General features: G+C 53.6%; 1 gene segment (V, D, J or C); it reads right to left on the bottom strand.

Annotated features, from left to right (window-relative positions):
- Positions 1 to 1362: 1362 nt before the first annotated feature.
- On the bottom strand, positions 1363 to 8712 carry LOC128587759 (immunoglobulin heavy constant epsilon-like). The segment is given in 5 exon segments: positions 1363 to 1825; positions 1903 to 2223; positions 2310 to 2633; positions 2860 to 3159; positions 8607 to 8712. Coding segments are annotated over 5 exon segments (1353 nt in total).
- Positions 8713 to 27083: the final 18371 nt, after the last annotated feature.

Genomic DNA, 27083 nt, shown 5'->3' with positions numbered 1-27083 from the left:
CGCAGACTTTGAGTCCGGGCCTGTGGGAGTACAGAGCTGCTGCAGCTCTGTTAGGCCCAACCTGTCCTCCCGTCTCCTGCCCTGTGGCATCACTGTATCTTCTTGTCCTGGCCTGGGCCTTCCCTGTACCCTGTGCCATCTCTGGCCCTGCCAGAGCCCTCTTCTCTGCTGGCCCTGGGTGAGCCTGTGTGGCTGCTCCTACCAGCCCGAGTGCCTGGTATGCAGAGTTGTGGACACAGAGGGGCTGTGGGCTCAGAAGTGCCCAGTGCCTCGGTTTTGAGAGGACATGGTGGGTGCTTGCATGCTTGGCCATGTGCACAGCTGTGCTTGTGGGGTGAGGGCCTCGGGTGCCTGAGAGGGAGGTGGCTCTCCCCACAGCCTCCAGGCCCTGGGAGGGGAGTGCTGCCAGTTATAGCAGACATGGGGGGAGCGGGATAGAGCCCAGCCCTGGGGGAGGGTATGTCCTGTGTGTCCATGTGTATCTGTGTCCCTCCCTATGTGTCTGTGTGCCCAGGTCCATCTGTCTGTGGGTTGCAGATGTCAGGGTGGGGGTGGACTGGGGAGGCTGGGGTAGCAGGAGGAAGCCATGAGGGCTGCTGAGCCTCCCTTGTCTGTCTTGGATCTGGGATGTGGGGGAAGGGCTTGGGAGTGGCCTGGCCAGAGGGCAGCTTGGGAGGCTGAGCCTGGGCCATGCGTGAGTGTGCGAGATGCTGTGTGTGTCATTGGCCATGCAGGGCACCGTTGGGCTGGCAGTGTGGCCCAGAGAGGGTGTGGCATGTGCACAGCCCTGTGTGCTACCAGCACCTACACAGAGGACAGGTGCCTCTTTAGGGATCAGTTAGGACATCAAGACAGGGAAGCCCTGGGTGGTCACCCTGAGGGTATGGGGTGTGAGTGGCTTAGCCCTGCCCCTCTGTGCACAGAGGCAGAGGCCACTGCCCCAACTCAGGTGGTGCTGCTGGGCTCTGGAGAGTACGCTTGTGCAGGGGTAAGGCTTGAGCTCTTTCTCCACAGAAAGGGCCATGTGTCCAGCTAGCTATACTGGGGGTGCAGGGGCTCATATATTCAGAGGGTGGGAGCCAAGACCTCCAGGAGAGTGAGCACTATGGGGGCTGGGCTCACCTGGACCCCCTCTGATGAACTCCCCTGGCTCTTTGGATTCCTTGGAGTGGACAGGCGGGACCCATAAGGGGGTGGTAGGCAGGGCCAGAGGTGTCTGTGCTGTCTGACAAACACCATGCCTCAGCCCTGCCTACCTGCTCCCACCCCTCTCCTGGGGGTCCCTTCCTCTGCACCAACATGCCTGTGCCCTGCAGCCCTGCCCACTCCCAAAAACGGGCACACCCAGGGCTCTGAGCAGGCACTGTTTATTGGGTGGCTTCTCAGTGTTGGCACAAAGGTGGACAGAGGTCCGGCTGGCTGGCTGTCTTCCCCTCCCCCAGCCAGACAGAGCCCTGGGAAGGAGGGACATGAGGACATCATTTACCGGGTTTTTTAGACACCTCTTTCTTGAGGGTCCTATTGTTGCTGGACAGCGCCTCATGGACCACACAGCAGGCAAATTCTTTGTTCTGCTCCCAGTCTGCCCTGGCCACCTCCAAGCGGCTGAAGACAAAGAAGTTAGGGCTGGAGCCATGGACCTTGCGGGGCAGCGTCGTGCTGTGCTGGCTGTCCTGCACTGGCATTTTATCACGCAGCCACAGCACTGAGATGTCCGCCGGGAAGAAGTTCTGGATCAGGCAGGTGAGGGTGAGATTGTCCCGGGGCCCCTCCTCCTCCTCCTTGGGTGGTGGGAACACATAGACTTCTGGAGGGACCCGTTTGCCTGTGGACAGGTGTGGGGTCAGCCAGGCTCCTCCTCCTCTCTGACCGGGGCCCCACCCGCCTGTGGCTGTGGCTCACCAGGGGCCTTGGCGATGGTCTGGATGAGGTCCCTGGGTAGGTCAGGGTGGTTCACCCTGCACTGGTAGGTCTCACCCATGACCCAGTCACTGGCGTCCACTGGCAGGGTGGATGTGACAGTGACTGTCCCATTGTACTGATCCTTGAACACCAGGGGACCTGGCATCACAGGTTTGCCGCTGTCTCGGGACCAGACCAGGCTGACATGCTCTTTGCTGGCCAGGTCCACCACTAGGCAGGTGATCTTGGGTGACTTGTGGACATACAGCTCCATGGGGCTGGGTGGGCTCAGGTAGGCGGTCACCCCTCGAGGCTCGGCGTCTACAGCATGTGGGAGGGGCTGCCTGAAACCCTGCCCGCCCTACCTCCCTGGCCCCTATGTCTGGATCAGGTGGGTGGGGCTGTACCTGTGCACCACCGGGCGCTGTCTTCAAAGGTGTGTCCTCGGTAGGTGACTTGGCAGGTGTAGGTCTTCTCGGACACCCACTCGTCCCGGGAGATGTTGAGCTCACTCTGTATGGAGGCCAGTTTGCCCTCTGCCTTGGCTGGGGCAGTATACTGGGAGGCACTGTTATCCACCTGCCCATCCACCAGCCAAGTGACCTTAATGGCACCTGGGCTGTAGCCAGAAATGAGGCATAGGAGCTGGATGGTGGAGGAGGTGCTCTCACTGGGGTCACAGGAGGAGTGGAACAGTTTCACGACAGGCAGGGAGAAGTGAGTGGAGCATGCTGCGGGTGGAGGTGGTGGGTTGTGAGGACCCCCTGGCTGCCTTGAGCCCCATGCTCCCTCCCCTGGGTCCTGCAGTCCCAGCCCAGGGCCTGGAGCATGCTGGGCATTCCCTGACTGACACCCATGCCCTGTCTGACACCTCTTGTCAGCCTGGCACCCTCATTAGTCCTTCCTGCTCTGACTACAGTCTCTCTTGCTGCAGTGGTGGGCTTAGCCCTTGCTCACCTCCAAAGGTCTTGTTGATGTGGCTGGTGGACGGAGCATGCACCACACTGCAGGTGAACTGCTGCTTGGCCCATGCGCCCACAGCAGTCACGCTGCTGGTGGTGGCGTAGAGTCCAGAGGTCCCAAAGGAGACGGCTGGGAAGGTCATGACAGTCTTGTTGAGGGAGCCTGTGTCCCAGGTCACAGTCACTGGCTCCGGAAAGTAGCCCAGGACCAGGCAGCCCAGAGTCAAGGAGTTGGTGGTAGTGGAGGTGCAGCACGGGGCCAAGGGGAACACAGCGCTGGGGCCCTGGGTGGGGGCTGTGGGGACAGGGCTCTGTCAGGCCTGGGGTCTGGGAGGGCAGTGGGACTCAGTGGAGGAGGCTGGGGACCTGCTGCAGCCCAGGGACTGAACTCTCAGCTCTTCTTGGGCCTCTGATACCTTGGGCTGGGCTCAGGGATATGGGTGTCCCCAGGATGGGCCCCAACTCAGCACTGAGTAGCTGTAATGTGGACTCCTGAGGGCAGAGGCAACAGGCCGGGCCCCTCAGCTCATACCCAGAGCCCACAGACCCCAAGGTGCATGGCCCCCCAGGCAGGTCCAGGGGTCTCTAGGCTGTCTCTTCCTCCCCTGCTAATCCTTTGGGGCTCCCTACTCTCCCCCACCAGGGCCCACCCTTGGAGGCTGCCAGGTCTCCTGAGTGCTCTGCCATGGTTTCCCTTTACCTCAGCCTTTCTCTGATAAGCCAGGTCTCCTGACTGGCCTCTGGGGTAAAAGACTTGCCATTGATATTCCATGGGTAGAGCTGAAGACCACATGGAGGCCACTTAGCGGCTCCTGCACAACTGCCTGGGCTGCTTGGACCTGCACACAGCTACCCCATTGCTGACTTGCTCCTGGGTGCCCAGGCTTTCCTGGCCCAGCTACACACTCAGTTTGGTAGAAAAGCCTGTCCAATATTGCCCAGAGTCCAGTTCAGCCCAGCCTGGGTCAGCTGAGCTTAGCCCTGCCCAGACCATTATAGCCCAGGTCAGCCCAGCCCAGTCCAGCCCAGCCCAGCCCTGCCCAGCCCTGCCTAGCCTAACTCAGCCAGCTCAGCCCAGCTCAGCTCAGCCCAGCTCATTCCAGCCCAGCACAGCCCAGTCCAGCCCAGCCCAGTCCAGCCCAGCTGAGCCTAGTTCGGTTCAGCCCAGCCCAGCCTAACCCAGCCCAGCTCAGTCCAGCCCAGCCCAGCTCAGTCCATTTCTGTCCAGCTCAGCTTAGCCCAGCTCAGTATAGCTCAGCTCAGTTCAGCTCAGCTCAGCCCAGCTCAGCTCAGCTCAGGTCAGCTCTGCCTAGCTCAGCCTAGCCTAGCTCAGCACAGCTCAGTCCATTTTAGTCCAGCCCAGCTCAGCCTAGCCCAGTATAGCTCAGCTCAGCCCAGCCCAGTACAGCTCAGCTCAGCTCAGCTCAGCCCAGCTCAGCACAGTACAGCTCAGCTCAGTCCAGGCCATCCCAGCACAGCCTGGCTTAGCTCAGGTCAGCCTAGTTCACTTCAACTTACGCCAGTGCAGTCCAGCCCAGCTCAACTTAGACCAGGTCAGCTCAGCCTAGCTCAGCTCAGTCCAGCTCAGCTCAGTCCAGCTCAGCTCGGCCAAGCCCAGCCCAGGCCAGCTCAGCTCAGCTCAGCTCAGTTCAGCTCGGCTTAGCTAAGCCTAGCTCAGCCCAGTTCAGGCCACCGCAGCTCAGCCCTAGCCCAGCTCAGCTCAGTGCAACCCAGCCCAGGTAGCCCAGTCAGCTCAGGTCAGCTGAGCCCAGGCCAGGCAGATTAGTTCAGCCCAGTTTAGTCCAACTGAGCTCAGCTCAGCCCAGCTCAGTTCAGCTCAGTCCAGCCCTGCTCAGCCTAGCCCTGCCCAGCCCAGTGCAGCTTAGCTCAGGTCATTCTAGCCCAACTCAGCCCAGCCCAGCCCAGATCAGCCTGGCCCAACCCAGCCCAGTCCAGCCTAGCCCAGCTCAGCCCAGCTCATTCTAGCCCAGGTCATTCCAGCCTAGCTCATTCCAGCTCAGCCCAGCCCAGCCCAGCACCGGTCAGCCCAGCTCAGGCCAGCCTAGCCCAGCTCAGGCCAGCTCAGCTGAGCCTAGGTGAGTTCAGCTCAGCCCAGCTCAGCCTAGCCCAGCTCAGTCCAGATCAGACTAGCTCAGCCCAGTTCAGCCCAGTTCAGGCCAGCCCAGTCCAGCTCAGTGCAGTTCAGCTCAGAACAGCTCAGCTCAGCCCAGCCCAGCCTAGCCCAGCTCAGCATAGCTCAGTCCATTTCAGTCCAGCTCAGCTCAGCCCAGCCCAGTACAGCTCAGCCCAGCCTGGCCTAGCTTAACTCAGCCAGCTCAGCCCAGTTTAGCTCAGCTTAGCTAATTCCAGCCCAGCCCAGTCCAGCCCAGCTGAGCCTAGCTTGGTTCAGCCCAGCCCAGCCCAGTCCAGCCCAGCTCAGTCCAGCCCAGCCCAGCTCAGTCCATTTCTGTCCAGCTCAGCTTAGCCCAGTCCAGTATAGTTCAGCTCATTTCAGCTCAGCTCAGCCCAGCTCAGCTCAGCTCAGCTCAGCCCAGCCTAGCCTAGCTCAGCACAGCTCAGTCCATTTTAGTCCAGTGCAGCTCAGCCTAGCCCAGTATAGCTCAGCTCAGCCCAGCCCAGTATAGCTCAGCTCAGCTCAGTCCTGCTCAGCCCAGTACAGCTCAGCTCAGTCCAGGCCATCCCATTACAGCTCAGCCCAGCTCATATCAGCCTATTTTGGCCCAACTCTTCCCACCTCATCCCAGCCCAGCCCAGTCAGCTCTGTCCAGCTCAGCTCAAACTAGCTCAGCTTAGCCCAGCTCAGGCCAGGTCAGTTGAGCCTAGCTCGGTTCAGCCCAGCTTAGCCCAGCTCAGCCCAACCCAGGTCAGCTAAGCCCAACCCAGCCCAGTTCAGCCCAGTTCAACTCAGTCCAGGCCATCCCTGCACAGCCTGGCTTAGCTCAGGTCAGGCTGACTCAGCCTAGTTCAGTTCAACTCACCAGTGTAGTCCAGCCCAGCTCAACCTAGACCAGCCCAGGTCAACCTAGACCAACCCAGCCCAGTTCAGCCCAGTTCAGCTCAGCATAGCTCAGCTTAGTCCAGGCCATCCCAGCACAGCCTGGCTTAGCTCAAGTAAGTCTGACTCAGCCTAGTTCACTTCAACTTATGCCAGTGCAGTCCAGCCCAGCTCAACTTAGACTAGGTCAGCTCAGCCTAGCTCAGCCCAGTCTAGCTCAGCTCAGCCAAGCCCAGCCCAGGCCAGCTCAGCTCAGCTCAGCTCAGCTTAGCTAAGCCCAGCTCAGCCCAGTTCAGGCTACCCCAGCTCAGCCCTAGCTCAGCTCAGCTCAGCTCAGCGCAACCCAGCCCAGGTAGCCCAGTCAGCTCAGGTCAACTGAGCCCAGGTCGGGCAGCTTAGTTCAGCCCAGTTTAGCCCAATTCAGTTCAGTTCAGCCCAGCTCAGTGCTGCTCAGTCCAGCCCTGCTCAGCCTAGCCCTGCCCAGCCCAGATTCAGCTCAGCTTAGCTCATTCCAGCCCAGCCCAGCCCAGCCCACCCTAGCCCAGATCAGCCCGGCCCAGGTCAGCCCAGCTCAGGTCAGTCCAGCTCAGCCCAGTTCAGCTGAGCCTAGTTCGGTTCAGCCCAGCCCAGCCCAGAACCGGTCAGCCCAGCTCAGGTCAGCCTAGCCCAGCTCAGCTCAGCCCAGCTCAGTCCGGTTCAGTCTAGCTCAGCCCAGTTCAGCCTAGTTCAGGCCAGCCCAGCCCAGCTCAGCGCAGTTTAGCTCAGCCCAGCTCAGCTCAGCCCAGCCCAGCTCTGCTCATTACAGCTTAGTCCATTTCAGTCCAGCCCAGCTCAGCTTAGCCCAGCCCAGCCCAGCCTAGCCCAGCTCAGCATAACTCAGTCCATTTCAGTCCAGCTCAGCTCAGCCCAGCCCAGTACAGCTCAGCCCAGTTCAGCTCAGCCCAGCCCAGCCAAGTACAGCTCAGCTCAGTCCAGGCCATCCCAGCGCAGCTCAGCCCAGCTCAGATCAGCCTAGTTTGGCCCAACTCTGCCCACCTCAGCCCAGCCCAACCTAGTGTGGCCCAGCTCAACCCAGTTTGGCCCAGCCCAGCCCAGCCCAGGCAAGCTCAGCTCTTACCAGCTCAGCTCACCCTAGCTCAGCTTAGCCCAGCTCAGGCCAGGTCAGCTGAGCCTAGTTTGGTTCAGCCCAGCTTAGCCCATCTTGTCACAGTTCAGCTCTGTCCAGGCCATCCCAGCACAGCCTGGCTTAGCTCAGGTCAGTCTGACTCAGCCTACTGAGTTCAACTCATGCAGGTGCAGCCCAGCCCAGCTCAGCTCAACTTAGACCAGCCCAGGTCAGCCCAGCCTAGCTCAGTCCAGTCAAGCTCAGCTCAGCCAAGCCCAGCTAAAGCTAGCTCAGCTCAGCTTAGCTAAGCCCAGCTCAGCCCAGTTCAGGCCATTCTAGCCCAGCCCAGGTCAGCTCAGCTCAGTGCAACCCAGCTCAGCTCAGCGCAACCCAGCTCAGGTAGCCCAGTCAGCTCAGGTCAGCTGAGCCCAGTCCAGGCAGCCTAGTTCAGCCCAGTTTAGCCCAACTCAGCTCAGCTCAGTCCAGCCCTGCTTAGCCTAGCCCTGCCCAGCCCAGTGAAGCTCAGCTCAGCTCAGCCTAGCCCAGCCCAGCCCAGCCCAGGTCATCCCAGTCAGCTCAGCCCAATACAATTCATCCCAGTTCAGTCCAGCTCAGCCCAGCCCAGCCCAGCCCAGGCCAGTTCAGCTCAGCTCAGCTCAGCTCAGCTCAGTTCACTCAGCTCAGCCCAGCCCAGCTCAGCTCAGGCTGGCTCAGTCCAGTTCAGGCCATCCCAGCACAGCCGAGCTTAGCCCAGCTCAACGGAGCCAAGTTTGGTTCAGTTTCACTCAGTGCAGTCCAAGTGGTTTCAGGCCATGGCCACCCACAACTCGGCCTACTGAGCCCACCCCTCTTGTCTCCACCCAGCTCATTTTGCTGGTCAGGTCCTCCAAGGTCAACCTCACTTGTCTTTGGCCAGCCCAGCCTCTTCTGACATCATTTTGTCCATTCTAGGCTCCCTCAGCTTTCCAGACTGGAGCTGCTTGGGCCTGCCCTTCCCTGTAAGCTCAGCTCAGCCCTGTCCAAGTTGGTCAGTGATGTCCCAGGACAACCCAGCCAGCCCTGCACAGTGAGGCTTGCCTGTTCCACTGCACTCTCACCCTAGCTCTGTCCACTCACTCAGCCCAGCTATTCCCAGCACAGCTTGGGCCAATCACCTGGGCTCAGGACAGTCCTGCTTTGTCAAGCCCTTCAAGGGCCAGAGTAGCTCCCCTTTGTCCCTGTAGCTCAGTCCTGTCCACTTCATCCTGTCCACTCTGACTGGCCCGGGCCAGCCCAGAGGATGTGTGCTTAGGCTGGCCTGTGTGCAGTTCAGCACAGGACAGCTCCCAGCTGCCATGCCACTGTCTTTGGGACCTCAGCCCAGCCTGGTGCCTCTGACCTGCTTGGCCCAGCCCTACCCTATCTGAGACTTACAGGCCTTTGCCTTCTCCCGGTCAGCTTCAGGCTTACCCTGTCCCTGTGCAGGGAACGGGTGGCTGAAGGACACGCCCTGACAAAGAGGCTCAACCCATGCTGGGAGGGCAGTCCAGGTAGCCTCTACTCCATCTGGGGTCTGGGTAGCCTGTCCCTCACTGCCACCTGGGCAGGCTGCATGGCTGGGGCTCCCCATGGGCTGGGATACCTGCAGTGCTGGGCTGTGTGCTAGGTGCCGCGGCTGGTGTGGCCTGTCCGTCTGCAGCCATCTGTCGGTCCCTGGATAGGCTCCCAGATGTTCACCATTGTTGTTATTTTTATGCCCAGACAATAGGGCCTGGGGGAGGGAGCTCTGCCTCAGTGCCCTCGCTAAAAATGGGGTGGGAACCCCCAGGGCCCGCCCTGGAAGTTCCCTTTTCTCTTGTTCTTGGGAAGTCGATTGAGCAATGGCAGGGCTCAGGTGAGGCTCCGTGCAAGGTGCTCTCCCCCGCAGCCTCCTCCCAGCCTGCCTGCTCCTGCATGCTCAAGCTGCATGGAGGGGAACTGGGTGCTGTCCCCGCCAGTGGCAGCCTTGCCAGGAGAGCATGGTGGTTGTGCTGTGCACTGGGAAAAAGCAGAAGGTTCCTGTGGGGCCATGTGCCCAAGATGTGAGCCTAGAGCCTCCTGCTGGCCATGGACCCCACTCCTAGGCACTGTACTTTGTCTTACAGCTGGGGCCCTGAGCTGGGCTACTCCTTGAGGGTATAAGAAGGGATGTCCCACATGGGGCTGTGGCCAGGCAGCCTGGCTGGTGAGGGCTGGTAGCTCTGTAAGGTCCCTGCAGCTGCTGAGGCTGAGGGTGCTGTGCTGGCTGTGTGTCCACCAAGGGGACATGGGTGAGGCCAGGCTTGGAAATGGTGCTCCACTAATATCCCGAGTGAGGCCATTTCCTTCACACTGTTGACACCTCCTGCAGGAGGACCCAGAATGCTGCGGCCCAGAGGGTGGGGCGGGCTGTGCTGGTGGTGAGGGAGGGAAACAGCAGGACCTCCAAGGCTGGCAATCACTATGTAGTGTGACTGCATAGTGGGATGGGAGGCGGGACATGGCTCTGTTAGGCCCATAGTGGGGACTGCATAGTGGGGATGGGGAGGACATGGCTCTGCCAGGCCATGTCCAGGAAGTCTGGGAGACCTCCGAAGGGCTACTGAACTACCAGGGCCAGGCCGGGCCAGGGCTGACTCAGTCCTGCCTTGCTCTTGTCCTGGGGTGAGGGGCCCTGTGGGAGGCTGAGGTAGAAGTGCTGAGTTCCCTGAAAGGACCCGTGATGGTGAGATAAACCACAGGACCTGGGGCCTCTGTCCACTCCGGGTCCTGTCAGGAGGTTCCAGGGCCTGCAGCCTGCTCTGTGCTCGTGTGGGGCTGGGAGCTCTGCTGGCCAGGAGGGACGAGCCTGCTGCTCCCCACTCCATCCATCCAGGTTGCACCTTATGTGGCTGGGCTCTGGTGGGCTTGGGGCAGTCCAGGGTGGGCTGGGGACCCGGGGAGCTGGCCAGAAAACACAGCCTAGGTTGGCTTTGAGGCAGGGAACCCTGAAGCCCCTTCTGTCTCTCTCTTTTTTAAGATTTTAAAGTCGGGTTTACTGAGTACAATTTACATCCAGTATAATTCATCCTGCTGTGTACGAGTTTTGACACATGCGTGGTCAGTGTAGTCAAGAGGAAGAATAGCTGTGATCACTTAGGAATTCACTCATGCCTCTTTGCAACACCCCCCTGCTCCTTGGTCCCTAGGGATCCATCGGTCTATTTTCTGTCAAAAGGGTGAAATTTAATTATTGAAATAATCTATTATGGAAAAAATTGTCAACATATGAAACACACAAAACCAAGTTTTAAGAAAGTGAGGTACTTCAAAAAGTTTTCTTTAGTACACCAACAGACTGAAGGCCAGTTTGTCACTCTGCACTGCAGATGAGCAGGTATTTTTCTTCCAGTGCAGCGGTGGGGCTGAATCCAGCCCACTGCTGCCATGTACATGCTTGGTGATGTTGGGGGGGGACACCAGAAATGACCTTAGAAATGACCTTTATAATCTGAAGCAGTGACTAAGTTGTCTTGAGATAGCTTAGTCACAGTAGCCAGTCAAATAGGCTCTAATGCCAGCCTCTTCAAGAGTTAGTTTTAATTACGCCTTTGCAGACTGCGTGGACCCAGATGAGGACTGCTCCTCGTGTTAGCGCCATGTCAAGATGCAGGCAGGAAAGCGAAGTCAGGAAGCTGCTCTGAGTCCCATCCCCAAGCAGGGCCTGTGGCTGGCGAGGGCCCGTGAGGGAGGGCCTGGCTGTGGGTGCCACTTAGACCCCTCAGTCTGTCCCAGGACATCTACTGTTGGCAGCAGCAGCTGGGTGTCAGACCCACAGATTCAGCCGGGTCAGTGCCCACAAGCCCTGGGCTCTCAGGCCTCCCTGTGGCTGGAGTAGGCCCAGAGTTCCCTGGGACTGGTTGTCTTTGGCTGTGGATCTGAGTGCAAGACTTCTCCAAACACCTCCTCTTCCCCAGGGCCAGCCTGGCCCCAACCAGCCCCTCCTTGCCAGCTCCATCCAGTCAACGCCTGTCCACCAGCTGGGTTTCTAGCCATTTGCCTTCCCCGGGAGGCTCTCTGGAGCTTCTGTCATCCTGAAGGGCACAGCCTGGTGCCCGTTCTTCTAAGCTATGTGCACTGTGCCTGCTGAGGCTCAGGACTTCTTCAGGCCCTCAGAAACCACTTGGGTGTCCCTGTCTTTGCTCTGACCATGTTTTCTAGAGGTTTTCCTTGCAATTTCTTGGAAATTTGCAAGGCAGTAGTTTCCAGATGCCACCATCTTTTTGGCTCTAGACTTGCAAGGGTCTCCTGCTAGACTCCTGCCTGCCTGCTCAGGTCTCTTCTTGGTCCCCGTGTGGTCACATGCACCAGGTCATCAACTCCTGGCTTGTACTTCTGGAGGCCAAAGAACTCCACTATTCGCCTCTTCCTGGGGCTGCTATAACAAGGTCTACAAGCTGGGTGGCTCAGAACAGCAGAACTTCACTCTTTCCCAGTTCTGGAGGCCAGAAGTCTGAGAACCAGCTGTCAGCAGGGCTGTGCTTCCTCTGGAGGGTTGAGAGGCTGTGCTTCCTCTCCCAGCTTCTGGTGGCCCCCGATGCCCCTCAATCTCTCTCCATCATCCCCACATGGGCCACCCTGTCTTTGTGTCATCTCCTGTTCTTATGAGGACACCAGTCTTTGCACTTAGGGCCCGTTCTAGGTCTAGTGTGAGTGTGATGTCAGCATAAGACCTTAACCGATTACATTTGCAGAGATGCTGTTTTCCAAGTAAGGTCCTATTCTGAGGTTCTGGGTGGACGATGGTTCAGTGGGGAGATATTCTCACCCCACTATGCCAGCCTGGGCTGACACAGTTTTAATTTGCTTTAGGGTCACCTTTTGGAGGTGAGTCTCAAATCCCGTGGGCTCACTGCCCACACCTAGAAGGTGGAGCCCCTGGCGTGAGGCAGTGACTGGGGCCAAGCTCCGTTTCCCACCCTCCTCCCAAGCTGCCGCATCCGCTCCCCGTTGCCTCACGTTGCCATTCATGAAGTAGCCAGTTCCTGGGACAGTTGGACCATGTGGAGGTGATGTCCCCATCCCAGCTTGGCAGGCTGAGGGAGCCCAGCTGGCGAGTGAGGTGTCTCCGGTGTGTCTGTGAGGGTGATTCTTGAGAATGGCGTGTAGCTTAGGAGACGGAGTAAAGATCCACCCTTGCCAACATGGTGGAGCATGAAGGACTGGACAGGACCAGAGCAGGGTGGAGGGGAGGGGACTCTATGTCCCTCTCTTCTTCTGCCTGGGATACCATTGGCCTCCCAGCACCACCCCTGGTTCTCAGGCCGCTGACTCTGCCTGGACCTCACCCTGGACTTCCTGCTGCCCAGCTGGCAGATGGCCTCTGTACTGTGTACGTTTCCATGCTGCTGTTCCCCTGCAGAGCTCTGACAAGCTGTCCCGAGCTCTTCTCTGTCCCTGGGTCTGCCTGCCTTTGCAGGAGCACTGTGCTTCTTCAAGGACAGTGTGGCCAAAGGGTCGATGTTTGTGGGTCTCCTGAAACCCCGAATCCTTTGATCTTCTTTGTCAATATTGTCTCTAAGCTGTATATAGATATCAAAAAACAAATGAACAACCCCCCAAACCAAGCCCAACAAACTCAAGGCCAAAACTGAAAGCTAACTAAACCCAGCTGGAGTTTGGATCGAGACTGCATTGTGCTTATTATTCTGGGCCGTGAATGACACTTTGCTTTGAAAAGTCATCCCCTACCTGCCCATATCAACCTGCTTGGGCTGTGTTTCATCCCACTGCACCTGTGGTTGGAATCACCCCCAAAGCAGCAGCTAGAGTTCCCACGGGGGTGTTCTCTAGGTCCTCCCAAGATGAGGCCAGCTGCAATCCCAAAGAAACAGCTGCTAAGTGCCAAGGTGACCAATGCAGAGCATTTGTGGGGAACTCACTCCCAGAGGCTGCTGCATATTCTCAGGCAGACCGTGGAGAAAGGAATGCTCTGCTCAAGAGTGTCTGCAGTGGCGATGGGGAATGGAGTTATAGGACAGTTTCAGGGATCTGGCCCGGGGCGGGGGCGAGTTTCTCCCAAGGTTTTGGGCAACCAGTTGGATACCTTATTAGTGTCAGGGAATGTTTAAGGCCCTAGGTTAGGTTCAAGCCTGCTGGGAACACCCTCAACTGGCCGGGTCGGGGAATGTTCAAGGCATACTGTGATTCATGTTCAGGACACAGAAAGAGGGGCTGGGGACCCTACAGGCTGCCAGAACAAAATACCATCAACTGGGCAGCTTAAATAACAGGACTGTACTTTTTCACAGTTCTGGAGGCTGGAAGTCTGAGATCAGGATACCCACAGGTAGCTGCCCTCACTGTGCCCTGCGGGTGGAGACAGAGGAAGGCCAGCTGCCTGGTGCTCCTCTTCTGAGGTGCTTATCCTGTCAGATCAGAGCCTCACTCTCAGGACCTCATGGAACCTCAGTTACTTCCTCCAAGCCCATCTCCAAATATAGCCACACTGGGGGTTAGGGATTAAAACATGAATGGGAGGTGGGCACATCTAGGCCATAACAGCATCTCTCCAGCTGTTCACCTTAATTCCATGTCTTTCAATGGAGTTTACATTTTTTCCACAAACATCTTGGGCATTCTATCTCTAATAATTCCCATGTTGCTGTGAATGGCACCTCGCTTTCTATTATATCTTTCTAGTAGGTTTTTGCTGACATAGAGGAGCAGGGTTTTGGTAAGTTGGTCTTGTATTCAGAAATCTTACTGATTTTTTTCCTTTTCTCTAATAGTTTATTGATTCTGTTGATCTTTCCTATAAAAGATTATATCACCTGCAAATGACCTTCTTTTGCTTCTTTTCCAATCTTGACAGCTTTTTTTTTGTTTTGTTTTGAGACACTGTCACTATGTTGCCCTTGGTAGAGTGCCATGGAGTCACAGCTTACAGCAACTTCAAACTCTTTGGCTTAAGCGATTCTCTTGCCTTAGCCTCCCGAGTAGCTGGGACTACAGGCGCCTGCCACAACGCCTGGCTATTTTTGGTTGGAATTGTCATTGTTGTTTAGCAGGCCTGGGGCGGGCTCGAACCTGCCAGCCTTGGTGTATGTGGCTGGCGTCCTACTCACTGAACTACGGGTGCCGAGCCAGTTTTGTTTTTTCTCTCTTGTCACAGGGCATTGGTAAAGACCTCTAGGAATATAGTAAGTGGGCATTTAAAAAACTGTTTTGACTACAACCCCTATGAGAAAAAAAATTATACATTGCAATCCAGTGCATGTATACTCTCAGTATGTGTGCATATGTAGTGTGTGTGTGTAGATTTATGTAACTGAAACAAAATTTGTCATACAAATATTTAGTCTTATTTACAATGCATAAACTTTTGTCTTCTGTTTTTCTTTGTTTTATTAAGAGGGCTACCCTGGCTCTCTGGCTCAATTTTACAAGCCACAAATAGGTGGCTTCACAGAAGTGAGAAATAGTAAATAGCACACAGCAATGATGGAGCCTCCTGCTTTGTCCCTGATCTTATGGAAATGTCTCTAAGACAGCGGTTCTCAACCTGTCCGTTGCGACCCACAGGAACTGTATTAAAGGGCCACGGCATTAGGAAGGTGGAGAACCACTGCTCTAAGATTTCTCCAAGAAGCGCGGAGAGACTTTATATTTTTCCTGTGTTCTGTTGGTTAATAAAGTACCTTTTAGTATTCCATTCTACCATTTCCATCAAATTTGTAATAAGCCTGTTTGTATTACCTTTTTAATGGCTGCCATGTGGACTATGACATGCAGTCTGAACTTATCACAGTGTACTTTGATTTAATATTTCACTACTTCATAGAAACCATGAGAACCTTGGAAAGTCAGTGTTAGTTATGCCCTTTGTACTGTCACACGTTATGCATCTATACATGTTACAAGCCCCGCAATGTACTGTTACGATTTTTGCTTTGAACAACCAATTATATTTTTAAAAAAGTAAGAGACAAAATGAAAGATAATTTTTTTTTTAAATTTTTTTTATTAAATCATAACTGTATACAATGATATGATTATGGGGCATCATACACTCACTTCATAAACCATTTGACACATTTTTATCACAGTGGTTAACATAGCCTTTCCGGCGTTATCTCAGTTACTGTGCCAAAACATTTACATTCTACATTTACCAAGTTTCGCAAATACCCCTATAATATGCACCACAGGTGTGATCCCACCGATTCCCCTCCCTCTACCCACCCCCCCCCTTTCCCACTTCCCCCTATTGTTAAGTTGTAGCTGGGTTATAGCTTTCATGTGAGAGTCCCAAATTAGTTTCATAGTAGGGCTGTGTACATTGGGTATTTTTTCTTCCATTCTTGGGATACTTTACTAAGAAGAATATGTTCCAGCTCCATCCATGTAAACATGAAAGAGGTAAAGTCTCCATCTTTCTTTAAGGCTGCATAGTATTCCATGGTATACATATACCACAATTTATTAATCCATTCGTGGATCGATGGACACTTGGGCTTTTTCCATGACTTAGCTATTATGAATTGGGCTGCAATAAACATTCTGGTACAAATATCTTTGTTATGTTGTGATTTTTGGTCTTCTGGGTATATGCCCAGCAGAGGAATTACAGGATTGAATGGCAGATCTATTTTTAGATCTCTGAGTGTTCTCCATATATCCGAAAGATAATTTTTTGCCCTCACACACTCACCACCTCTAGTGCCTGTCTCCCCATCCTGCGCATCTGAACTTCCTTTTGGTGCCATTTTCTTTCAGCACAAAGATTTTCCTTTACCTCAGGTCGCCTGTCAATACATTTTCTCCCTTTTTTATCTGGAAATTCTATTTCGCCTTCACTTTGAAAGATAATTTCTCTGGATATGGAATTCTGGGTTTCAAGTCCATCCAGCACTCTGAAGATGCCATTCTACTGTTCCCTGGACACCATTTTTCCCCAGAGAGAAGCCAGATGTAATTTGTTCTGCTGTGTGTTTGGGTCATTTTCTCTGGCTGCTTTCAAGATACTCTTTTTATCCTCTGCTCTTATCAGCTTGGCATGATGTAACTAGGCCTGTCATGTGTGTGTTTGTCATTTATGTTATTTATCTTATGAGATTCTTGAATTTATAAATTAATATTTTTGCCTTATTCCTTCAAAGGCCTCTTTTGTCCCACGGTCTCTCTCATCCCCTTCCGGGACTACAGTCTCACGTATTTTGGAGTGCTTCATGCTGTCCTACACTATATTGAGACTGTTTTTAGTTTTAACATTTTTTTTTCTGTCCTTTAAGTTGGATTCAGAAGAATTTCTTTGATATATGTTTAAGTTTTCCTACTTTTCTTATGCCTTTTCCAATCTGCACTTAAGCTCATCAAGTGATTTTTTAAATTTTAGAATTGTACGTTTTAGCTCTAGATTTCTCATTTGGTTCATGTAAATATTTTCAATCTTTTTTGCAGTTTTTGGCCAGGGCCGGTTTTGAACCCATCACCTCTGGCATATGGGGCGGGTGCCCTACTCCTTTGAGCCATAGGTGCCACCCAAATATTTTCAATTTTTATGTCATCAACTAAAAAACAATGAGATCCATATATCTGGAGAGGAGAACTTTCTTTCCTATAAAGGGTTACAGCCTGGTTATCCTGACAGGCTGGGAGGCATAGGCTTTAGCAGAGACAGAAGCAAGTACTTTGAGGGAGGGATGAATGAGATAGGAATTTATGCTGAGGGGTTGGCCAATTATATGTCCTCAATGGGTTACAAGAGGAGGTATGCATGTTCATGAAGGAGGGGCACGCACATAAATAGTGAGCACACATGCACATTACATGTGGCCTATGCTTACTTTAGGGTGGAGACTTAACATTTAAATGTTTTACAATTAGGCACCATCTGTCCAAAGGGGGAGGAGAGCACACAAAGGTTCTCTGTGTGTAGCCTCCATAGACCAGCCAGAACCACCATGGCTGTTGGTCTCTTATCAAGGAGGAATGATCATCAGTTGTCTTTTGAAACCACAGAAAAGGAGGCCTACTCAGGAGGTTGGTTGCAATCCATGGTGGAGCAGGTCTTTCCAAAGGGCTAGTTCTGTTAACCCTTAGGGAAGAAACCCTGACAGTGGCTAGTGAGGGAGGAGGTGTAGAGAGGTGTGTCCAACCTCCTGTTCTGCTGTGTTAGAAACTTAGTTTTAAGGTTTCTCTGGGGTCCCCTTGGCCAAGAGAGGATTTATTTAGGTGATTGGGGATTTAGGATTTTATTTTTCTTTCTTTTCTTCTTTTTTTTTTTTTTTGTACTGTGGGGATTCCACATCTTTTCACTCATTATAAACATATTTTCTTTTAAGTCTTTAAACACACAGTAGACCCTCCATAGTTGATCACTTCCCTAAGTTGACCTAATTTTCACAGGCTGGACATGCAGCATGTATGTATCAGTACAGTAAGCATAGTTCCTTATGTTGACCACCTGTGTATATTAACCAGCTTGTTACAGTAGCTTAGGTGGTCAACTTACAGAGGTTCTACTGTAGTTGAAATCGCTCCTTTAAAGTCCTTGTTTGATAACTGGGTCTGCATATAGGTCATCTTGAGAGTGATCTCCACTGACTATGAGTCGCATTTTCATATTTCTTTCCGCATCTGGTAATTTTTGGCTGCCCAATGGATGTTGTGGATGATATGGGACACACGCTCTGGATTTTGCATTCTTCCTCAGCAGACTATTTTTTTAATGCTTTGAGGCAGTTGGCTTGACTGGACTCAAACTCCAAAATATGTCCTCAGTTCTTTCAACCTCACAGGTGTTGCTTTCTGCTGGGTTCCTTAAATTTTCCTCACACACGCATATTTAAGGAATCAGCCAAGGGTTTGAGTGGAGTTTACTTGCAGATTTTGGGGTTTTTCTTCTGTGGCACGAGCATCTCCCTTTGATTTCCAGCTACTTTTGACTTGCTGTCTTAAATCTCTTTCCTTGTCACGAGGGCTGCAGTTTCTCCTTGAGAATTCTAGTTGCACCTGCTGCGTGTCCTGGGTGTGCCTTCAGATAACTATTTCAAGAAAGAATCTTCTCTACTATTTGCCTGCTTTGAGGCATGTTCCAGTGCCTTCAAATCATTTTTTAGACAGTTTTTTGCAGAGTTTATCACTGTCGTCTGCCAAAGGGTTATTCTGATTCAAGATACTCCACAATGACTGGAATCAAAACTATGTTTTTTCATGTGGTTTTTCACTTTCACTTCCCTGATGACTATCATGGTTCAGAGTCCTTTCCCTGTTTAGTGGCTATTTGGATATGTTTTATAGAACATTGCAATTCTATTCTCCATTTCTCTGTTAAATTATTTGATTTTTCTAATTAATTAACGGTTCTCTATTTATTTGGAGTAGGTTACACACAGTTGTATGGGGAATTATGAAAGGCCAAAATGGGCCAAAAGATTGCAGAGGGTCTTCAACAGAAAGTCCTTCTGGGTCATCTCCTTCTGTCTCTGTATTTCTATACCTGTCATTGTCTTTGGGCTATTTTACAACTCTATGCATTGTAGATGATTGATAGCAATGCAAACTCTCTTCCGTTTGGTAGCAATTCAAATTCTCTTCTTTGGAAGGATAATTGATTCCTCCCAGGGAAAAAGCCAGTTTTGCCTGTATTTGTAAGTTGTATTTATGAGGTCTGATAATTAAGTTCATGAACCCGTCCTAGAAAAAGTGCTACATACCTCATTGCTGAATATCACTGCAGTCACCTTCAAAGGACTCCCCTTGGCCACCTGATGATCATAGTGATATGCTAGGCAGTTTTTCTAGGATGAGTTCAAAAATTTAATTGTCCGTGACCTTGTAGCGTTCCTGATTCAGCTATGTGCATATAAGTGCAGTTCTTTGTTTGTGTGACTGAGCTGAGCCTCTGTCCCTGAGGGCAAGAGCAAGCTAAGGATGGTGTTCAGTACAGAAGAGTGGAAGGAACATGAACTTTGGGGTCAGAGACACGGGTTCATGTCCTGGCATCAGGAGTGTGAGCAGGAATACACGTCTCCAAGGCCTTCGTTCTTCAACTATGAGACTGTGACAGTGGCCCTAGCCTTTCAGGGCCTTGTGAATAAGAAGTTGGAGGACATCCTATGATTTGTTTGTTGAAGCCTTTATCTGTGCTTGTACTGTACCTATCTCCATATCATCTCGTTGTAGCTGTGTCTCTGTACCTGCCTTCTATCATCTATCACCTATCGTCCATCTTTCTAGTTCTCAATTATCCATCTTCTGCTGGTTTTGCTTCCCTGGAGAGTGCTGACTCATACCCTGTGAAGATGCTGGGATGGTCCGGATGCTGTGCACAGGCTGAGCACTGCCACCAGTGTGCTCAGCACTTGTTTCCAGGTGCACCCAGTGTTATGGTGATGACCCCAGTGGTGCTGTGGTGACAAACACCCCCAGGGATGAGGCTCACCACACGGAAGGCTCATTTTTCTCTCACTCCTGTGTCTCATGCTGTTCATCTGAGCCTCCCTCCCGGGATCCAGGCCAAAAGTGTGGTGCTTCCAGAACACTGCTAGTGCTGAACAGTGTACCTGCAGGACAGGACTGATCTGCCATTGACAAGCATAAACTCTAGGAGCTGGGTGCTGCCTGCCCGAGCCTGAGGTATCCTGACTCCTGTGCCCTGTGCCCTCCTGCCTCTGTTTTGGACCCTGATGCTGTAGGCTCCTCGCCTTTTGGACTCTGATGCTGTGGGTTCCACCCACCTTCCAGTGTGGATGAACTCTGCCTCCCCTGAGTATCATCCTCTGGCCTGGACTTTGAAGCATGGATTCAAAAGAGCTGCGAGTAGCAGAGAGGCAGGGGTCCACGCAGCCTCAGGGCCACAGGTCTGGTTTTGGTCCCAGCTGTGCTGAATAGTGAAGGGGTGACGTTGGCAACACCATTGACCTTCACCATTTACACAGCCCCTGGCCACATCTGTGCCAGATCCAGAGGCAGAGAGGCAATGTGACCACAAATCAGGGCCCAGGCCTGGGCTCAGGGGTCAGAAAGGACAGGACTCAGTGTGACTGCACCAAGGGACCAGCATCACTTCTTTTCACCCTCATCTGACCTACTGAGAGCACAATAGCTGCTGGGTGGAGGCTGAGGTGACAGCTTTGGCTGTCAGAAGACCACCTTAGAAGACCACCTGGTGGCAGGTTCCTCTTCCAGACAGGGTGAACATCCTGGACGTGATAACTTCTGTTTATCCAGGTCAGTGTGCCCAGATGGATCCATTCCCCTTCTTCCCCTGGCTACAGTCACGTTCCTGGGATAACCACAAATGTCAAACCACATTATTCCATGGATGTCATGCTACAGATGTCATGTCCTGTCACACTATGGACATCACACCACATCAGAGTACACCCCACTATGGATGTTATACCAGGTCTTACCATGGATGTCACATCACTTCACACCATGAACATCACAACATGTCACACGATGGACCTCACACCACATCATGCCATGGACATCACACTACATCACACCATGAATATCACAGTACTTTACACCATGGACCTCATACAACATCATACCATGGACATTCACACCACCTCACACCATGGATGTCACTCTGCCTCATGCTGTGGATCTCACCACATCATGCCATGGATGTCACACCTCACGCCATGGACTTCACACCACCTCATGTCATGGTTCTCACACTACATCACACCATGGACCTCATACCACACATGCCATGGACCTCACACCATATCATGCCATGGACCTCACACCATATCATGCCATGGACCTCATACCACACATGCCATGGACCTCACACCATATCATGCTATGGACCTCATACCACACATGCCATGGACCTCACACCATATCATGCCATGGACCTCATACCACACATGCCATGGACCTCACACCATATCATGTTATGGACCTCATACCACACATGCCATGGACCTCATACCACATCACACCATGGACCTCATACCACATCACACCATAGACTCATACACATCACAGCATATCACAGCACATCACACCATGGACATTGCACCACATCACACCATGGACCTCATACCACATCACAGTACATCATACCACATCACACCATGAACATCACAGTACATCATACCATGGACGTTATACCACATCACAGTACATCACACCACATCACACCATGGACATCACAGAGCATCATACCATGGACGTTATACCACATCACAGTACATCACACCACATCACACCATGGACATCACAGAGCATCATACCATGGATGTTATACCACATCACAGTACATCACACCACATCACACCATGGACATCACAGAGCATCATACCACATAACACTAAGATGTGACACCACATCATACTATGGGCATCACACCATCTCACATTCCATCATGCCACATCACACAATGGACTGCTGGTAAGTGTTAGGGCCTGTGCATGGTGTGGCCTTGTTTCAGAGTTCAGGGCCTGGGGAGGTGCTTCTGAGGGAGCGGCCAGTGGTGGGAGGGGTGACTGGCCAGGCCCTGGCCGAGGCAGGGGCTGCAGGAAACTTCTACTCCTGCCCAGCTCAGTCTGTTCAATCTGTGGGATGACCTGCCATGGACATCACACCACATCCCCTGGCACTGCCCTGGAGTTCCTTCCCTTAGCCAGGCAGGCTGTGGACTAGTGCCCTCTCCAGAGTCCCAGAGTCCCTGCCCCTCTCAAAGGGCAGGGTGGAGAACTGCTCATATCATCGGGCTGCAGGGTCCCCACAGGCTGCAGCCATCTCTGGACAGAGGACTCTGGCTTCCTTCTTGCTCTGCTCATGGTCTGGGTTTGTCTGCAGGTATGTGCAGGGCCCAGTGGCGACTGGACCTCTGTCTTGGGGTTGGAATGGGCTGGCTGGTGACATGGCAGCTGCTGGCCCTGCACCTCAGGTCCCTTCCTCTTCCCACTGGCAATAGCTGCAGCCCCACGTCCTGAGGAGGGAGAGGCCCAGGCTCCCTGGAGCTCATGTCCAGCCAGCATTGGCTGTGAGTGAGGCCTCCTGGGGTCTGCTGGGCCTGGGGTCTGCAAGTGCCCGCCCTGTGTTTGGTGCAACTCTCGTCTTGAGGGCTGGGCCACTGAAACTAATTTGGCCACTCCCCTTCCCCTTGTAAAATGATCTCTCTCCAGCCATAGAAAGCTCTGATGGCTACTTTTTCTTTCATTCTTGAGATACTTTACTAAGAAGAATATGTTCCAGCTCCATCCATGTAAACATGAAAGAGGTAAAGTCTCCATCTTTCTTTAAGGCTGCATAAAGTATCTCAAGAATGGAAGAAAAAGTATCCAATGTACTCAGCCCTAGTATGAAACTAATTTATGGCTTTCACATGAAAGTTATCACCCAGTTATAACGTAAGAATAGGGGGAAGGGGGAAGGGGGAAGGGGGGGTAGAGGGAGGGTGATTGGTGGGATTACACCTGTGGTGCATCTTACAAGGGTATATGTGAAACTTAGTAAATGTAGAATGTAAATGTCTTAACACAATAACTAAGAAAATGCCTGGAAGGCTATGTTAACCAGTGTGATGAAAATGTGTCAAACGGTCTATAAAACCATTGTGTGGCGCCCCATGATCGCGTTAATGTACACAGCTATGATTTAATAATAATAAAACAAAACAACACACAATAAAGAAAGCTCTGATGGCATTTCCCAGCCCAGCTCCTGTCAGCCTCCTGGTGACTGAGCTTTGGTTGGGATCCCTGAGCCCCTCTCTGCTCAGCTGCAACCTTGAGAAGGATGTGAACAAACACATTCAGCTTTTGGCACCTGTGGGGAAAGGCTTGACTGAGGGTCGCAATGCTGCCAGAAGTGACCATCTATGGCAGCTGTGCACCTCCCTATCCTTGGGGCATTTGCTAAAAGTGTTGACAGCCATGAGTCTTTTCTCTGTCCCTTCTTGATGTCTGTGTGTCTGCTACAGCCTGGGATGTCTCTCCTAGGACCTGAGAGTCATGACCTTGAAATGTCCTTGTCAGGAAGGATGGGAGTTTCTCTTTTCCAGGCTCTTGGAGGGCAGAATCCTGACTTCTAGCCCTTGGTGACTGCTCCCTTTCTCCCTCTGCCTGAGGCCTGGAAGCTCTGCATGGGTAGCACTGAGCTCAGGTCTGGCCAGACTCTTTCTACCACAATAGTCACTGCTGCTAAAATCAGTCCTGGCTGCTTTAATGAGTGTCTGGCTTTGTTAATCTTTGGGAACACTGCTCTCTACTCCCGCCCCTCATTCCTAGCATCAGCACGACTGTTATGAGGCAAGTTTTATCCCAGATGAACGGCAGCCTGGGTCTCACCCATGCTGATTAAGATGACGTCTAGCTGAGGTCTTAGACTGTACAGTAGGTGCTGGGATTAGGCTTTTGGGGATATTGGGATGGGATGAGTCATTTTGCATATGAGAAGGATGTGAATTTTGGGGTGCCATAGGGTAGACTCTTATGAGGCACATTGTGCCACTCCAACCCTACGTGCTGAAATCTCAAGCCTGGTTCTACAGAAGGTGACCGTGCTTGGAGACAGAGTCTTTACAGAGGTAACAAGCTAACATGAGGTCACTAGGGTGGACCCTGATCCAGTAGGACTGGGGTCCTCCTAAGAAGAGAAGGTCAGCACATGCAGAGTGATGGGCACAGGAGAAGCAGGGAGGAGGTTTTATCTGAAGGCCCAGGACAGAGGCCTCAGGAGGACTTGCCCCTTGGTTTTGGACTCCAGGTGCCCAGGCTGGGAGAGAGCTGAGTGCCCAGAGCTACCACAGTCCTTGCTGCTGGACCTGGTGGTCTGGAGGCTCCCTCCGTTCCTGGGACCACAGCCTCTGCTAAGCACCGTGACCATGGCTGGCAGGTGCCAGGTCTGGCTGGGATTAGAAAGAGCATCCCTGAGGGTAAGCGGTGGCCCCAATGCCCCAGGTGATGGCTGGGCTGGCATGTCACCCAGGGCACTGGAAGGCGGACATGTCACCCAGGGTGGGAGGACAGATGCCATGTGGGCAGCGTGGGCACAGGAAGACTGTCCTCCAGGCACAGGACTTTTGAAGGATGTTTTATTATCATTAAACAAAGAAACATTAAAGATAATGACCTTAAGAAAATTAATAAGAAGGACAAAAGCTATTGAAGCTGAAACTGTGGTGTTTCCTTTTAGTACTTTGTGAGACCTGCCCGACGTCCTGGCAGGTGCTCTACTCTCTCCTACCTGAGATGTGCCTGGCCTAGCCACAGACGTTCTGGGAGCATGGCCTTGGGCTCTCCCCTTACTCAAACAGTCTCTTGTTCCCATTTGTGCTGGACACTGGCCTCCAGGATGGGGTCTGTCTGTGTCCACGGCCCAGTTCTCTCAGTGTTCCTCGCTGCTCTTCCCAATGCTCCTTGGCCTCCTCCATCTGTGGGACCTGCTGAGGCTGAGACTTGCCTGCTGGGGGCCTGTTCACTGTCCCTGCCCTTACACCACAAGGCTCTTCAGTGGCCGTGAGACCTGGGCTCTTCTCTGTACTCCTTGGAGTGGTGTGGGGGCCCTGGTGGAAGGTGGCCATGTCCTGAGCCTGGCTTCTACCCTCCCCAGTTGCTGGGCTATCTGCCCTGAGGGTCAATCCCACCTTTGAGAGTCCAGAGGGATGGGTGGGTCAAGAGGTGGTGCAGGCATAGGGAAACCCTGCTACACCAGAGGTTCCTTCCCAGGTGCTGAGAAAATACAAACAAACCCATTCCTCAGGTTGGGGGTCATAGAAGTGTCTAGGACGGAGCTGGCAGGGCACAGGCCAGGAGGAAGACCGTCTGGGTGACCATGAGAAGCACTTCTAGGAGCCTCCCTGCAGGGGACCATGGCCTGGTGGCTTCCTGGCATTGGGGGCTGGCAGATGCTCCCACTCACCCATCTGAGAAAACGTATCTTCTGTCAGAAAGTCCTGTGCTTAGGAGGCTGGTGAGGAAGGATTGGTGGCAAGCTGGTCCCTGCCCAGATGGACACCTGGACGCCAGCCTCCGCCTCCTTCCAGGTGAGTGTGCCTGGCTGACATAAAGGCAAAGATGCCTGCAAGAGCGGACACCACGGCCCCCTGTGGCTGCACACGTGTCTAGGTGGCTGAGGCTTACAGCAGACCTGCTATCTGCAAGGTTCTCCAAGGATGGGGGCAGGGTAGCAGGGCTGGGGGCAGGGAGAGGCTGGGGTGACTGCAAGGCCAGAGGGCCACAGGGCCAATGGCATGAGCTCAGGAGGCAGGTACAGCCTGGCAGGCTGAGCATGGTGCACGGGCTCCCGTGAGGATCTGGTGGCCCTGGATGCCTGTGCAGAGGGTGGCCCTAGGCCCCCTGCCCAATCATGTTCCTATAGTCCGGGGCGATCGTCCGTTTCAGGTCCACAACTGAGGAGAAGATCCACTTCACCTGCAGTGACAGGACAGGGTAAGCTGCAGACCCTGGCCTGAGACCCACCCCATGCCTCCCAGGTGTCCGGGGCCTCCCCGTTATCTGCATGTAGACCAGGACAGGAGCAGGGCATGTCATGGGGACAGCACGGAAACAGCCTGGGGACAGTCAGGGCACAGTTTGGGTACAACAGAGGATAGTTGGGGGATATCCTGGGGACAGTCTTGGGACAGACTGGAGACAGTATGGGAAACAGCTGCAGACAGCATGGGACAGCATGTGAATGTCCTGGGGACAGTATGGGGACATCCTGGGTCATTGTGGGAACAGCCTGAGAATAGTTGGGAGACAGTGTGGGGACAGCCTGGGGATGGTGAGGAGACATGTGGGGAACTATGTGGGGATACAGTAATGACAACCTGAGGACAGTAGGACGCAGTTGGGGGATAGCATAGGGACTGTCAGGGGCAGCCTGGGGACAGTGTAAGGACAGTCTGGGGACATTGTGGAATGGCCTGTGGACAGTGTTGAAAGCAGCCTGGGGATGGTGTGGGGCTGGCCTGGGCCCACCTTGAAGAGGGTGACGGTGGCGCTGTAGCACACACTGAGGAGGAAGAGGGTGATGAAGATAGCAATAGTTGTCCAGAGCCCGTCCAGCTCCCCATCCTGGGCCTCGGCACAGCTCTCATCTGCTTGCAGCTCTGGACAGGGAGGGAGTGGTCAGTGCCATGTCCCACCCAGCCTAGGTCTCGGGGGGTGCTTCCTACTGTGGTGGGTCCTGGGCTGTGGGGCCTGGCTGGGCTGGGCAGCAGTGTTCTGAGGTCAGTTCCTGGCTGCCCTGTGGGTTGCCAGCCTCAGGGCTCTGGGCTGAGGTCTGGAGTGGACAAAGCCTGTGGTGGCCCTGTTCCCATTCTGCCCTGGCCTTACAGGGCAGTACTGTGCCCAGCCCCTCCCTCTGACCAGGCCTGGAAGGTTGGGGGAGGGCAGAGCCTGCCAGGGATGGTGGGGTGTGGTGTAGGTGGCCATGGCATGTGTTTTGCCTCTGTGTATATGTGTGTGTGTGTGTGTGTGTGTGTGTGTGTGTAGGGCCTGGGGGCCCTCTGAGTGGGGTAGGTTTTTCTGAACTGGTCAGGACGTGGACAAGCTGCTGAGCAGCCCATGGGGTATGCCAGTGTTTGTGCAAGTGCTCGTGCAGTGGGCACATCTCCCTGGTCTGTGAGCCCAGTGGCAGCCTGTGTGAGGCCCTGGTGTGTTGGTGTGTGTGTGTATACAGTGGCCGTGTGGGCCACACTCAGTTTATTTTCATGGATCTGGTCCAGTGTCCACGTGGGTATGGGAACAGCACTTCCCCTTGTGTCTCTGCCCCTGTGGGGCTCAGGAGTGAGTGTTCCTAGGTGTGATTAGTGTCCCCACCAGAAAGAGGCCAGATGCTGCAGCACAGGCCCTGTGGACAGTAGCCCTGGGCAAGGCTGCTATGGCATTGTCTGGGAGCTGTGTCCCTGTTTCCCTCAAGGGGCTGCTAGGGGCTGCAGGGAGGGCCAGAAAGAGGGGCCATCTCCAGTCAAGGTCCCTCCTCTGCCCACGGTGCCCCTGGCCAACTTCTGTTCTGGACACCTGTGCAGATCTGCACAGCCTGGATCTGGCCTGCGTGGGACCCGCTCTCTCCCTAGTGATGACAAGTCAGGCTTCAGAGCCTGGCCTGACCCTTGGAAAGAACCATCACAGTCTCACAGGGG

Source organism: Nycticebus coucang, chromosome 6 (assembly GCF_027406575.1).
Source record: "Nycticebus coucang isolate mNycCou1 chromosome 6, mNycCou1.pri, whole genome shotgun sequence".
Taxonomy (NCBI): Eukaryota; Metazoa; Chordata; class Mammalia; order Primates; family Lorisidae; genus Nycticebus; species Nycticebus coucang.
This window is presented reverse-complemented; position numbering and strand designations above follow the sequence as displayed.